Source organism: Ptychodera flava, chromosome 18, assembly GCF_041260155.1.
Source record: "Ptychodera flava strain L36383 chromosome 18, AS_Pfla_20210202, whole genome shotgun sequence".
In the NCBI taxonomy this organism is placed as follows: domain Eukaryota; kingdom Metazoa; phylum Hemichordata; class Enteropneusta; family Ptychoderidae; genus Ptychodera; species Ptychodera flava.
In genome coordinates, this window is record NC_091945.1 from 11,908,887 (window position 1) to 11,924,472 (window position 15,586).

At 37.8% G+C, this 15,586-nt stretch overlaps 2 protein-coding genes across 15 annotated transcripts in view; one reads left to right on the forward strand and one right to left on the reverse strand.

Moving 5' to 3' along the window:
• LOC139116856 (cAMP-regulated phosphoprotein 21-like) overlaps window positions 1–15,586 on the forward strand; it is a 111,870-nt gene that overhangs the window by 19,733 nt on the left and 76,551 nt on the right. The window contains exon 1 of one of the 14 annotated variants that reach the window (XM_070679571.1): window positions 4,539–4,658. The exons of 11 other annotated variants lie outside the window; for them this stretch is intronic. The gene's annotated coding sequence lies outside the window, so the exon portion shown is untranslated. Of the gene's footprint in view, window positions 1–4,538; window positions 4,659–15,586 lie in introns of those variants that run through there. 2 more of the 14 variants (XM_070679585.1, XM_070679580.1) reach the window with 2 other exon arrangements.
• On the reverse strand, window positions 6,297–8,465 carry LOC139117584 (zinc finger protein 862-like). Its single transcript, XM_070680827.1, has 2 exons — window positions 7,590–8,465; window positions 6,297–6,734 (listed from the first exon to the last, which is right to left on the reverse strand). Exons 1-2 carry the CDS (start codon window positions 8,463–8,465, stop codon window positions 6,297–6,299), a joined length of 1,314 nt encoding a protein of 437 aa, XP_070536928.1.

Genomic DNA, 15,586 nt, shown 5'->3' on the forward strand with positions numbered 1-15,586 from the left:
CTTCCTTTTGTGAAATGAAAACTTCAACCCTCTACAATATTGTGATTGCAATATTATTGACGGGAAGATTTTTTCTTTGTCGTACTTCCCGGGAAAAACTGCCTATAAAATTTCATCAATTACTGGTATTTCACGGAAACAGGTCTGTGAAATTTCCATAAATGCGTAATGGAATGAGGAAGATGTGAAGGGTATTATTTTCATGCTCTCATCAATGAATTCATGAAAATGCTATCTTTGTCTGCATCTCTGAATTGTTTTGGCTGAGAAAAAAAAGTTTAAGTTAATCATGTGTAAAGCACTGCATAATTATGTACATTTATGTATCCAAGAAGATTGTTTACAGATGCAAATCGATTGATGATGCCTCATAATGTGTGATGAATTTTCATTTATGCAAATTGATTGATGATGCCTCATAATGTGTGATGAATATTCATATATGCAAATCATCCATCCGTCACTCAACAGAATCTTTATTCAACCTGTGATTTTATATACAAAGCAAAACCAAACTACGAATGACAGCTCAGGAGATTACAGACCCCATTTGTTATCAAATACCACCGCCCCAGCTCTGGTCAGTCTGTTTTACTAGTTTGATCTCAGGAAACTGAATCAATGTTGTATCATTACAAGAAAAATTTGAGTTCACTGTCAAGGTCATGCATACCAGCCTTCAAACTCATTGCAAGCTGAAGGTTATTAGTGCATTTACTTTCGTGTAGGTCTACGGATTGTCCATCATAAGGTATTTTTTCAATTTCAATTATGTGAAGCTAATAAAATCTTCAACAAATGCCTACCTTTTCTCTACGTTCACATTTTTCCTATTCATCTGGAATTTAAGAAAATCGTCAGTTTTCATCGTTAAAAAAGATTTCAACTTCTGACAACTTGAAAGCAAAATTGTTCGCATAGGTATACGAGATTTCCTGCTCCCGTAGACAGCTTTCAAAGGCGTACATTTTCCGACTCTTTCTCTTGGTTGTTCAGGAAATGCCTTCTCAGATTTCATACTTGCTTGTACCTTCGATATGAAATCTTTCCAGGCAAGCATGAACCGCACGTAGACCGCTCGATGATTGATGATTTCAGAATTTCATCGTCATGACAACTAGTGGATGTTACAGTTGTTACTGTGAAACATGTGTCTCCACAGGCTACTAAGATTACAAACACGTGTTTATGAACATCCTGTCTTTTTAAGTTTTTGTTTCCTCCAACTTTGGACAAGGAGCAGGAAGAAAAATTGTATTTTCCCAATTCCAGTTTCTTGGCCACATTTTGAAAGGAGTCGGGAATATCCATAGCAGTTTTTACGGGGTTTTCCATGAGGGGATTCGACGGATGGGCCACCCCTCAGACTGAAAGATTCCATCGTGTATGGGGACTCTGCAAAGTCCAACCCAAACAACGGCTGAAAGCACAGTTGTGAATATCTGTTCATCAACAAAATCTTGTTGAATCCAATCACATTGTATGATTTAGTTGATTGACAGCATATTGGGTTAAGAAGACTGCCGACATTGCTCCCACAGTGAATGATGCCACTCCTTGTTATCATGTAACCGAGTTTGATACTGCTTAAATTGGGCTAAAACTTCATTTTGTGTGTCTTAGGTCAATTGTGGGCGGTACTTCATTTCTCTGAATTCACCGTGGTAGCCTATTACTGCGCTGTCAGTCATCATCTGAGTTGGCAGTGGTAGACACCCATACAGGTACACCACTGAATCTTTCTACCTGCGTTGGGCTACCCCTCTGTCTTTCAAGCAATCTATTCATATGCTAATTACCATATAAAAAGGGTACATTTTCACAACAAAAGACAATGCAAATTAACTATTGTTATGTAAATAGGTTTCTGGGACACTGTGTATGGACACTGCCATGTAACAGTGTGCCAGGCTATTTTGAAGTACAACTCAATCAGGAAATATTTTCTGTGTATATACATAACATGCATTGGTTTAAGGCTGTCACAAGGCTACTTCAAGATATTCCTAAATTTAGGATATGACTAAATAATGGTTGCAGACAAATGGATGGATGGAGGGGACTCATGGATGGAAAAATCCCTATCCATTTGTCCCCACAGACTTCATCCGGGGGACTAATTATACCATTCAGTGAAAACGTAAAAGATAATAACTCTACTCCTTTTCTGTGGAAAAGCTGTGGTACTATGGATTGGGTGTCTCAGATGTATGGTGCCCTCTATAGGTAGAGTGAAGAACAGGATGAACTCAAGTGGATTTTTATGCTATTACATGTGAGGTGCCATAGTAACAGAGTGATGTAAGCAAGACGTGTTGTACCGGTATAAAGACAACAAGTTTCTTCAAGATAAATTTAGAACGCCACCTGAGGCAACTGGTATCGCATTTCTTGGCGATGGATATGCGGCTTCAAAAACTCACCGTGTTTTGGAATTTAATCCTAAAGTCCTTTGAAATTCAGTCCCCAATAAAAGCTACCACATTGTCGCTTTCTGTTTAATGATTTTACGTGCGTGTCTGTAATAAGGCCCTAATGCTGTTCTTGAGCTAAGTGCATTCTGTAAATTTGAAAGGTGCAGTTCACCTTCACCTCATTCTCCCAGTGTGAAGGTCGTAGTATCGGGACTGGAATATCTGTTATTTGAGGGCACTTATTGCATTCCCCTATTACTCCCTCTACCCCCCTGCTACACCTCTACCCTCTTAACAGGAGAGGTTAAAAGGAGTAACCCCTAAGCGATGGATCGCCCTGTCTGCATTCTGACCATCCTGTTTAAAATAATTTAGATTTACTGGAAGTCCAAAGTATGGTTGAAAAAGGGTAAACTACTCACCACCATCATAGTTTGGATCAAATCCATCGTTATCAATGGTGATTATGTGCCTGTTGACAGGGAATTGGGTCAAACAGGTCAAGGGTATATGCCATTCAGAGATTTAGACATCACATTTCCAATTTTACCACGGTATTGGGTACAATTGAATGAAATATCAACACCAAATCTATGCGTAAAAATGTCAACATTTAAACAACATTTATTTGAATGCTGTCAAACAAAATGTAAAATTGTTCGGTAAAATTGTTGCAAATCGTACCCAGATGTGCATTATAATGTCCATACTGAGCAAATTAAAGTGACACAATCATTGATGCTTATTTGTCAAACTGTGGTTCTCGAAAAAACAGAGAAATAATGGATGGGTGAATTTTTAGGCAATGTCCTCTGCAACATTAGTTTTGGTAACAGAATGTTTTTTGAAGATAACATACCATAGAAACATCACCATCTGTGTTTCTGTGTGAATTTTTGTTGGAATTTAGACTCAAAACTCCCCAGGACATTTTAGCAATGTAACTTGTTCATATCATAATATTATGTGATCAAAAATCTATCTCATTTCACTGGTTCATACTACCGCTGAAAAAGAAATGTTTGAATGTAGATGTATATTAGCAAGTAATAGAGATAGTAGATGACAAAATGGTTTCGACTATGGGAATGGTTGACCTGTAATCCTGTCACCCCTGCTTGCCAGTGCAGAGGTCCAATGCCATCATAGAAAACAATAGGGTTAAGCCAAGACCTTGTGGTGACAGGGTCATACCATATGTTACAAATTGCTATATAAAGTATAGCAAGCAATTTGTGCTTCATACCTTTATATTACTGTAATACTTGCCTTGGCTTGTACCCTAAATTAACCTGTCCACCCCAATGCCCTGTAAACAGGTCCACAATCACCATTGATAACAATGGGTTTGGGCCAAACCATGTCGGTGAAAGGGTTAGATAATTAGTGGAGTTGGGGAGAGGTGGGAACTTTGCATCCACATTGATTACTGTACACACTGGGCTGTTGTACAAAACATTTACTCAGTAGACTGCTACAGAAAGAGTCAGAAACCGAAATGAGATTAGAAAAAATAATATTCTTAATGAGGATACAGCCCTAGATTCCCAAATTCTCTCTACTGAGATACTAAAGCGATTTAGGTGGAGGAACGATATTTTGATTGTTTTACAAATTGTGAGTGGAATATCCTTGATAAATGATGTGTTCAATCACCCTGTCTGTGAATTCCTCTTCCTGAGAGTTCAGTTTGCTTCCCGTTTCAATGGGACAAGTTGGTCTCGAGCTGTTGCCATAGCAATGAGGTGTTGTGCCTTGATTGATTCACATTTCACACTGGAACTTTCTGTTTAAAATGATGCTTTAAACTTCACCTTGAAGTTCATGAACAGCTGTCCCTTCAAAGCATGTGGCGGCTTTTTATTTGGAAACTAAAACCCACCTACACGGGTACAATGAGCATCGTCATGTAGGAAACCTTTTGCTATATTTTGTCTTTAATGATTGCAATAATTCCTGAAGATCTATCTATTCTCAAGGAAGTTTTATTGCAGATATACTTATTTCTTTTGCAAGACTACTGAAATAAGCTGACGCATGACAATTGAAAAACTGATCCCACTGTTATTGCCATGGCAACTGTGTGAAACAGTCAATAGAGGGCGCTGTTTGGCTGTCATAGCTGTTTTGTTTGGCTGTGAGGATCATCAACGACGTGGTTTTATTGCCAGCTGACTAAATCATCTCTTGTCAGGAGGGACAGTGGATGACCTCGCAGTATGTAGAATGTTGACTTGTCAGTAGGTGAGTGATCCTCACATACCTCGGTTATCGTACCGTTGTGTTTTTTTCGTAGGGCGCTTCGTTCTCCCCATCGAGCCAGCCTCCAGAGACGATCAACTGTGTATCAATACACAGTGTGGAGATATCGTTTTTTTTTCCCTGACAGAAGTCTTTCCCGGAGGCCTGTTTTTTTTAGTTTCCACAAGTCAACAGTGATAACATCAAATGCTGCTTGTAGGTTAATGTTGACCATTAATGGGTGGTGCTAGTAGCGCTACATGAAACCATTATTAGAAATATTTGTTTCCAATTTCAATTAAAAATAAGTGGGTCACGAGAAATATTAATTTGGTGAAAATGGTTTTAATATGATCAGATATAATGACAATATAGGCACTTGAATGTTTTCCATGTTTACATGAGTAAATGATTATAATTGATATTTCAGCATACATTTGTGGCTAAGATAATTGTTAGATATTCAGTACAAATTAAAGAGATTGACAAATTTTCGTTTTGTAATATGAAAATCAAACCACAAAATTTCGGTGTCTGAAATTCAGATGAGTAGTATTTTATGTGTGAGATAGGGATTACAACAACCAAGAAACCAACAATAAGAAATTTTATATTATAAATTTTCTTCATTTCAACAGTACATCTATTGTGAATCAGAATTTGTCGTGTTTGTTTTCTTGTCTAGACAAATAATTCATACAGTTTTTTTCTCATGTTTGACCATACTGTTGGTTGTTTCTCTGTCTTGTTATTTTTGATAATTTTTTCGTGGGATAACCATCCCGTAGTGGATTAGGAAATAAATGAAAAAGTTAATTTTGCTTCAGCATTTTTTCTGTTTGACTTTTAAAAAGACATGACCGCGTAAGCCATAGACTGCCAACTCTGTAAGTTTTGAATTTTCCAATTAAAAGATGGCAATATTGATTAGCTTATCAATCATCAACTCTTTCGACCTGTTTTCAGGGAAACAATGTCATGCTTAACCCCTAATCCTGCCAGACGGTATAATGTCTTCATCCAGGGCTCGAAATTCGTTTTTTTTCTTGGTAGCCCGCATGGGCTACTAGTATCAAAATTTGGTAGCCCCAGGGGAAAGACTGGTAGCCCAAATGTGTACATTGCTAATTATAACATGTTTTAGTGTGGACATATCAGTGCTTGAATAAAATATTACCAATAAATATTATTTATGTAATGAGTATTGACTCTTCACTCTTTTACATGTTTTTGTTTATTGCAAAACGAAGATTGTTAGAACAAAGTCTGTCATTCAGATAGCATGTGTTACACTATGGGAGGTAGAAAAAATTACTCCAGAAAGATTTTACACAATATGAATTTGGCCCAGTTTATCCATTGTCATATCAGAAATTGCAGAAGTAACAAAGTTTGATGAATGCAGAGTTTGAAAGTTTTAGAACATCTGGTTCAATACAACAATAAAGCTCAACGAGTCAAAGGTAGCTGCATGTAGTCCGGTTCCCTGCCCCATTTCTGCCGATGGCTGTGCTGTCGTGGAGACGAGACGGAGGCAGGGTCATGACCTTTCAATGTGTTTACACACTCGTGATATACCGTGCATGTCGATGTCCGATACGCGACTGCTGAAAGAATTTCAGTTCGGGGACTAAAACAGTACTAATGATCGTCATGACCGGAGTCTTCATTCACATTTCTAGGCCCGTATGGCTCTATGTTAGGACGACGTGTGTATTGTCCTCCTTCATACCACATTTCAATCGGCCGCCTTGCGTCAAACTCGCCCATACGAGGCCCATCGAGGACGACCCTCATCAGATGACTCATGGTTTCCGTATTTAGAGCGGCCCTCCAATCAGATTTTATGCGACCCATCAACGAAAAGCCTCGCTCGCATTCTGACGTATGGATCGGTATCAACAGGGTGATTTTCACAAGCCATAAAATACTGCGATACTCATGCAGATTTTGGCGGAGAATTCTCTGCCATACGTCAAGATACCGAAGTTGGGGATTTTCAGCCGTGATATCCCTGACCACCGATTTCAACCCGGTCCACTCAAGCAGGACATCGTGTTCGTCAAAATGCTCTTGTCGCTGTAGCAAGACCAGGAAATGACGCGTGAGGATGGTGATCTGTTCTCGCCCGTAATTTTGTAAATCATCGCATGGCCAATTTGATGGGTCAAAAACTCGCATGGCAGAAAGTATGGGGTCGTCGTCAAACGATCTAAACCTATCATTTATCTGTCTAATGCAAGCATTGATCAAATCCGCTTTCGAGGTCTCGTCGGCATTACGACCATGATCATCAGTTAATTGAATATCACCTCGGAAAATGCCATCGACAGTACTTTCATGAAAATGACGCTCACTCTGACCCGGTTCGCGGGCAAGTAACTGCAAGTTGTCGACTGCCTGAGAAAGTCCATATTTAACTGATTCGATCGAAGTATCATTTCTCTGGAACAGTAATGAAAGGCGGCTCAAAACTCGGTATATGTCTAATAAGACAAATACACGTTCCATGAATTTAAACTGCGTCAATTTCTGCAAAAATCCTCGAGCTTTACTTTTAGAGTCATTGGTGTGATCGCTTCCTGCGTCACGATATCCTGCATATGCATCGTCATCGGCAACCAATCACGATCTAGGGCTTCAGGGCGCGCTTATGGTGTTCAATCCACCGCGTACCGAGAACGTTGCCCGGTTTTAACACAGTTACTCCCGTAGCATTTCCTGACTCCCGGAGTGCTGCATAATTGCGAGGGAGTTCGTATAAAATTTGAAAATGTTGATTAGAAAATCTTCTATGTTTCGATACATGGCAAACTCCTTTAAAGCCGATTTCAAACACAACTCCAATCGGTGAGCTGTACAATGGACATTTACTAAATGTTGAACGTCTTGACGAACTCGTGTTGTTACGCCTCCTCGTGCTCCGATCATTACAGAAGCGCCATCTGATGCCATTCCGACTAGGTTTTGTTTCCATTGATTAGGTTCGATGGTCAGTTCAGCACAAAAAGCTCTGTCTATGGCATTGATTATTGACTCCGCATTACCCCGTGGCATCGGCTGCAAGCTTAGAAACTTGGTGACTGGGCGACCATCGCGAAGTATGCGTACGTACACTATCTCCTCCTCGACAGTCGATCTGTCCGTAGATGAATCGTTGAGCACAGAGTAAAGCTTACTTTCGGTTATTTCCTTCACTAAATCCTCGCGAAGTGCTTCGGCCATGAAAGAGATGAAATAAGCTGCTTGCTTGTCATTTCTATATGAATTGCCAACTTTGACACGGTTCTGTTCTTGTAATGCCAACAAACCGGCGAAATCACTGAATGGCTTTTCATTTTTCGCTATATAGTATGCAGTATTGAAGAGCACAGTCAATCGTTCGTACTGCAGTTTGTCCATATTCATTACCGATGTAACAATGGGACGTGGGACGGCGCTACTTTCGATTATTTTTCTGTCCACTGATGCTCTGTGGGGCTTACTCGACTCGTGTTTTCTCAATGAATCGATCCGAAAATTAATGCATCCAGTTCCGGTAAAGGCCGACGTTCCAGATGGACATATTTTACAAAACATAGCTCGTTTACTTTTGTCATATCGAAGCCACGATTCCCTGCCTTGAAGCCATGAAGTTTGAAAGGTTCGCTCACGTCCAGTTTTTACCTTCTTTGACGGCGATGGCTCATCATCCTGTGATGTCGACGGCACTATAGCTTGTTTGTTTTCCTCATCTTGTGCATCAAATTTCGAATGAGTACTGCCACTGGTATCATTTTGATTTTTTCGGAAATAATTCAGAAGGCTCATGGTTTCAAGTTGAACTGAATCGTTCTTGAGTTGACCAGCAAGTCAGTGCGTACGTGTGTAAAATGAATAAAGCTCAAAATAATCAGTCGCAATATATCGGTACGTTTGAAAAAATGTTACAATGTTTGTTACACAAAAAAACTATACAAATTCCAGAAATGACAGTCAACACATTCGGATGATTTTACAATCCAGTGCACCTTGACTGGCAGCTTCTTGTGACTATCACGTGCATGGACAATAACATGAACGTAAAATGTAGCTACATGTTAGGTGAAAGGCTGTCATAGTTTCATTCAAAACTTGGTAGCCCGGTCGGGCTACCACTCACGTCACCTTGGTAGCCTGGGGGCAAAGTTGGTAGTCTGTGGACGCGGGGCTACCGGGAATTTCGAGCCCTGTCATCTGCCGAGCCAGTGAAAAGCTGTATGAGTCAAATCCTTATATATTTTACGTACTAAGGATTGTATGTATCAGCAGTACCAGATTTAGTCAGTGAAAATCACGTGTACAGCATTGACGTATTCATGTGCTTTCAAATATAAAACTTTTTACACAAATGCAACTTTTAGGACATGTAATGTATCAGTAGTTTAACCTGTTCACCCCTATTCCCTGTAAGCAGGTCCACAATCATCATTGATAACAATGGGTTTGGGCCAAACCATGGTGGTGAAAGGGTTGAACCAACTTTCTCTGATGGTGATAGAACAACTTGGCAGGTTAAAGGTTAATGCAGGCCATTCACGCCATTTCCATATACATGGATCCATTTTCTCTACAAAGGGGACGTAGCAAAATCTTGTCTTGACCTGGTGGACTGGCTCTACATCAACTTTGAACTGCTCTGTGCAATTTTGTGGCCATGTGTAGATGCACTACAGTCAGGCAAGCATACTACATGTTTATTGTTTAACACTTTCAGGCCTTTAGACCCTAGCTTAAGTTAGTCCGGCCTGAACGGGTTAAATGAATTTTAGGGAAGTTCTTCCTTGCTGTTTTGAAATTCATTTACATATGCTGGACTTTCACCAAACAAACAACAACAGTCTGTGTAAGTGCAATGAAATGCATGCATTTACGATGTCCATATTGTCACAATTACTATGGTAAAGCTGTTACCATGGCTACCATAAACCAAAATTAAAAGTACTAGTACCTGACTTCATTTCATATCACAGGGTGATATGCAAATGACTAATTGTCGGTGTTCTCCTCAGCTTGCAAAAACAGATGAAAGACCAATTTACATAATAATGTATAATTTGCATTTTACTCAGTAATATTGACTGAAAGACTGACTTTTGCAGAACTTTCCTCAATGAATCTTTCAATCATTCATTTGCAAAATCAAGAACAGAAATCAGTGGTCGCTGTGCAAAGTTTGAAACTAGAGAAAAAAAATTGCCTAACATTTACGGATAGTTGAAATTCAAAATGGTCGTCATCTCTGTGTTAAGTCTGTGGTGAAATTTTCGATTTTTGAAAAAACAAATACAGTGGAAATATTTCTTTCTGTAAGAGTTCTAAGATGAGTCCTTCAAGTGGTAGACCAGAAAACTATTAAAAAATTTGAGAGTTTGAATATGTATCTGTGACTCTGAGGAGCACTCTACGTCAAGATTTTATACTAAGATTAGTGAGCAAATGTTAACTTTTAGTTTTAGACAGGCTGAGGCATCACGTCTCAGTAAAACAGACATGAGATGCACCCATCACAGTGAAAATATATATGGACATCGTAACCTTCTGTCATCGCCAAACTTTGGTTCAACCCTGTTGTTGTCAATGGTATCATTAGGCCAGTACATTTTGCAAGAGGGGTGACAGTCTTATACCAGCAGACCATCTTCAATCTTAAATAATAGACTGATAAAAGAGTTTTCATACACATACCTGAAATATTTTGTGTGACTTTCCATCGTTCTTTTGAAAACACTGCTTGCAAAAAAAAAAGGCTTCCTTGCCTTTTAAATGTTGGTGAAGGGAAGCGTTTCAATCATAGACCCTTAAAATTTGTGTTCAAAATTAAAAAGATTCCTTTCATAGATTTTAATCATGGTCATAAACATTGCGTGTTTCAGATATTTCTTCATAATACTAAAAACTTAGTGTAAAGCAACAAAAATACAGTTCATGGTGATGAATTATAAAGAGAGTCTATTAATCAATAATATTGAATTTTAAAAGTTCGTACATTAAATATTCCCCTAATTCCCAATGTCATTTAAAACTTATGATAAGTTTTCAGTTGATATGTTGGCTTTCTTCCCAGGATACAATCATTTCTGTCACATAAAGTCATTAGGGTTTAAAACTCCCTCACTTCTGAACCCTACTTCCAACTCAAACTTATATGAGATTTTCACATGCGTATTCTCATATTCCTTTTCAACTCTCTGAGACCTGAACCCCTATATCTATGGGTAATTCAGGTATGCTACCAGAAGGAGAGAATTGAAAGGGTTAATCTTCAGAATTACTAATAATTATCACCAAGAAAACAAATCGGCATATGATTTGTGCTGTTCATGTTTAACCCTTTGAGTGTCAAAGTCTACTTTTGTCCCCTTTTCAAAATAAACCCCGGTCAATTTTTCTCAGACTTTTGCCAAAATTTTGAGAAAAAACTGTAGCCAATGAAATGTGATGACCATTTGGTCCAAAATTATCAAAAAATTACAGAAAATTCATAAAAATTGGTAAAATTTTGCACTAAAATTTTGGTGGGAGAAAATTACAGCGCTCAAAGAGTTAACCATGACAGAACTTTCAACATACCAATATATTCATGTCAGACTCTTTTACTTTGCAAACATCAGCAATGTTAACGATTTCACAAGCAACTCCTGAATTTTGGAAAAATATTGCCTTAGTGTATATGAATTGTTGTTTATGAAGTTGGTCAGTGACAAAGTACATGTAAGTTTGGGTGCTAACTTCTCTGCTTGGCAAATGCCCACTTTACACTGTGTGTTAAAGTCGCCAATTCTAATGTGACAGAAATATTACTACGTACAATGATCCACTCACGAGTGTTTACCAAACATTATTGTTATCTGACAGAAATATTACTACACACCATCCATTCACAATATTTATTACCACCATTTCTACACATTAATTTTTTTTTTTTCAAATTTATAGTTTCAACTTTGAGGTGAAATCTTTGCTAATACAGCCAGCATTCTACCTGAAATGTTGTACATGTGTATAAATTTCTTTCATGACCTGATTATGAGATCTTCTTGCCAACCCCGGATTGTTCATCCTCTGAAATAAAACCATTTACTCTCAGAGTACTCGGGATGATGAGAGCAACTGATACTCAGAGGATGCGGTTGCCGGGACGACAGCGTGTTCTAATAACCGTAAATGAATCTGCCTTCCTGTGTAGGATTTATGAATGGAAGTCATCAATAAGACTGAAATCCAACCCCTAATACTTGTTAAGCATAATTTTTTTTCCTGTTTTTCCAATTGATTTGCTAAGCATTGTAAGCCTGGTGCCAGGTAGTTTTAGATACTGATGCCAGTACTCTGATATCGGAAATGATCAAAATTAAATAAAATAGAATCCAATAGAATCAAATCAAAATATGAAGTTGATAAAAGCATTAAGTGTAAAAAAAATAATTTACAAAAATTCTCATCGTTATTTTTGGGTAGGAGTGCATGTTATTTCATAATTGTTTGAGATCTTCAGATCTTCAAATTTATGCATATAATGATACACATTGTGATAGGTTTCCAATCAACTAAAAATTTCTCTGATTTAACTTTTACTGTAAAGCTATATTATAAATTTAATGTTCTTCACATGCTGTGGAATTTAAATGAGACAGTAGCTGTAACTTCTGATTTGTGCACACTCTTAGTTTTGTAAGTCATTTGAAAAGTTTTTGATCTACTCCCAAAGGTATGTTGAAATGCCTGCTATTTAGCTTGTCCATACAGCATAGTGCACTGTTATTGTTTACATTTGAATTCTAGTCTTGGACTAAAATTCCCTCGTCAACAATAACAATGCAGTCTGTACATATACAGGCTGAGTTGACAAGCTGTGTATCTCAACATGCTTTGGGGAGTGGAACAAGAAACTGTAGCTGACGTTGAAAACGGAAGTAGTGAAAAAAATCATCAAATGTTACATCTTCTATCCCTTTTAGACATCATTCATGGCCACGGTTGATAATAGTTATTATCCATCACCTTGTAGTTTCTCTTGCCACTCTCTGAAGACGGATAATCCCAGTGAGTGATTTGTCCCTGGAGCTTGTCCATGTACAGTGGTCATTGTACATGTAAATGAGTGTGTCCGAAGCAACAGAATAGATGTACGTGTATATTGCCTGTATTCCAAGCGGAGTTCAGATGTTTGAAATACCACACAGGGTTCTATACACTATACAATCTACCAAAATGTATTTTAGCATGTTGTTGTTAAGCTGAATAATTATATATGGTGACTTACGAACCACCCCATTGCTGCTTATGCTCTTCTAGGATCTCAGGCTCAACTTGATATTTTTCAAAATGAAATTTATAAACTTCTGTATGAATTTTTGGCTGTGTTGGTTTGCTGTGCTGGTGTATATTCAATTGGTATGATTTTGTCACAATGTTGGTAATGAAGAAAAGTTTCCATGGTTCTCTTATCATCTCACCTTGATTTCCCTAACTGAATTTTATTGACAGTTTCAAACTTGATCTGACCAGTACATGGGGCAGATTGGTACTTCCAAACTCTGTACCCCTTATTTCCCTTTGTTAAAATCCAGTTTACAAGAGAAAATGGGATTTACCGATTTTTTGGTGGTGAAAGATTTCCCAGCAGAGAGCAAAATTTCAGATTTAATTTATTCTCAAGACTCTATCCTCTGGGGCTGTAAGGATCAATCAGATATCTGTGAGTTGAGTGTCACTAGGATACACGGATTCACATATTTCTAGCAGTGGTGGCGCTGCATGGAAAGCTGTACGAAAAACTGACACCACTGCTGCAACTTGCCTGATACGTTGTGATTCATGACATTTTCGCAGAACAAACAAGACCTCTAGAGTGTTGTTATCAAAATCGCTTGGTTAGTGCACCTGTATTGATCATCAAAGAATATGGCAAATCAATATGTTTGTAGAAGAGTTCAGTAAAAGTATGTGTAAAATTTTGGCCAAAATTTGTGGACCTATATTTTATAATGCTTGTTTACCAGGTAACATGAGATGAAAATGTTTGGGTTTGCCATTTCTCCCATGAGGTTTCATTTCGCCTGCTTGCAGTAAGATAAGGGTAACTGACAGCTGAAAAAATGTATGAAAACCTTTAAATTGGAAAACATAAATAAAAATCTATGAATTAAAATGTATGAATTAAAATGTATGGACAAAAATCTAGAATTTAAGGTTGCTATAAGTGACCTGACCTGACCTGACCTCTCATTGCTGATATAAACATTCATACGTAGTTGAGGCCATGTTAGCCTTGCCAGAGCATCGCCACTGCTTGGAGTATCAGTAATACACTATAGATTATCTGGCGTAGTCACATGATACATCAGAATGATCACATGACCTTACCACGTATTTACCAGGAAATAAGATTTCCTTGACAGTCCACCATGTACCAACAGTGTGAAAATGATACTTCTAAGATTTCTTCTGCCCAGTATACAACGTTCATGTTCTTTCATTTTCCCCAGAGAAGAAGATAAACTTGACACCAGGGCAGGTGCAAATACTTCCTTGATGTTCTCAGTTAACGACCTTGAACTTTAAGATTGTGGAGGCGTACACTGTATTTTGTCAATTCAACAGACAACTGTGAATGCATAAAGGCAATATATAGACATTTTATAAGACAGAACAGGACGAGTTACCTGTTCACAACCATAATATGGTACATCCCCATTGCTTGTGATGTGATCGTTGACCTATGAACAATGTGATTTAGTTGATAGGTTGAAAAGTTAAAAATCAGATGCCATAAAGTATTGACTAAAATCTTTGATTTCAAAATTGTGTAATGTCTTGAAGTATCGATAGTTCGGTTTTAAAAGAGTTCATGATCAGTTCCATACTTTTCAACTTTTGTGAATTGTTTGTTGTTCCAGGTTGAATTTTGTGGACGGTTTCATTTGAGGATAATATGACATCTCAAAAGTTGTGATAAATTCAAGTTCAAAACAGCAACATTTTAATACTGATTGATTGTGTCATTCTAGTCGTTCAATAATAAACACCAATATGTAGTCTTGTAAGCATTGAATATGCAACACATCAAAATAAAATGAAGTTTGTTGATGATAAATTAAACTGCAGTTTCTCCAAAAAAATTGACCAATTCGGTTTTCTTAGGGGGCCTCTCTAGCTTATTGAAGCAACATGACCCTCTAGGATTACACTAATTTGTAAACTCAGTCAGTATTGGCCGCATTCTTCAGTCTGGTCGATGTTGATGAGATACATACTTCAAAGTTTATAAAAAGGTGATCAATTGTTTACAATCAGCAGCAGATATTCCTGGAAAAACTTGATAACTTCCCGAGATCAAATTTCTCTCCATGGCAACTAACAGCTTTATTTTTATATCCCCAATAGAAATAATGATTTCTACCTCTTGCAGTGTGACAGATATTCCCAGAATTTTATATTTCTCGTGAGGTTGAGTTTTAAACAAAATTGTCCGATAATTAGATCAATTTTATTTGATATTTCAAAAGCTTCAGCGTTTGCCGTCGATTTTGCCTCTGCATTCTGTTGGGGGGTATCACCAAGTAAATGTCGGAACAGTTGATAACTGACAGGTTTTGTAACTTAAGTAGCCAGCTACCACTGCCGACAGATCACGATTCCTTCATTGTGATTCTGTTTGTGTAGGTGAAAGAACTACGTTCCCCCCCACTCACTTTGTTACGCATTAAAAATTAAACAGCTTTTCAAACTTATGAAATGTTGTGTGTGGGTACATTCATGTCATAATTTGCCCGAAGAAAATTTATAACCAATAGTGTTCCAGTCCTTTTACATTATTTTTTGGTTATTCCATTGTGTGTTTTCACTCAAAACTTCCAGGAAAAGGTGAATGAGATTTCACTTTTGTCTAATTCAACTTAAATGATACT

Excerpts from the sequence above, each read along its gene's own strand:
- LOC139117584 (XM_070680827.1), bottom strand. The coding sequence starts at position 8,465 with ATGAGCCTTCTGAATTATTTCCGAAAAAATCAAAATGATACCAGTGGC. Across the intron at positions 6,735-7,589 it reads TGGCATCAGATGGCGCTTCT|CGACAAGAGCATTTTGACGA; the intron begins GTAATGATCGGA and ends GTCTTGCTACAG.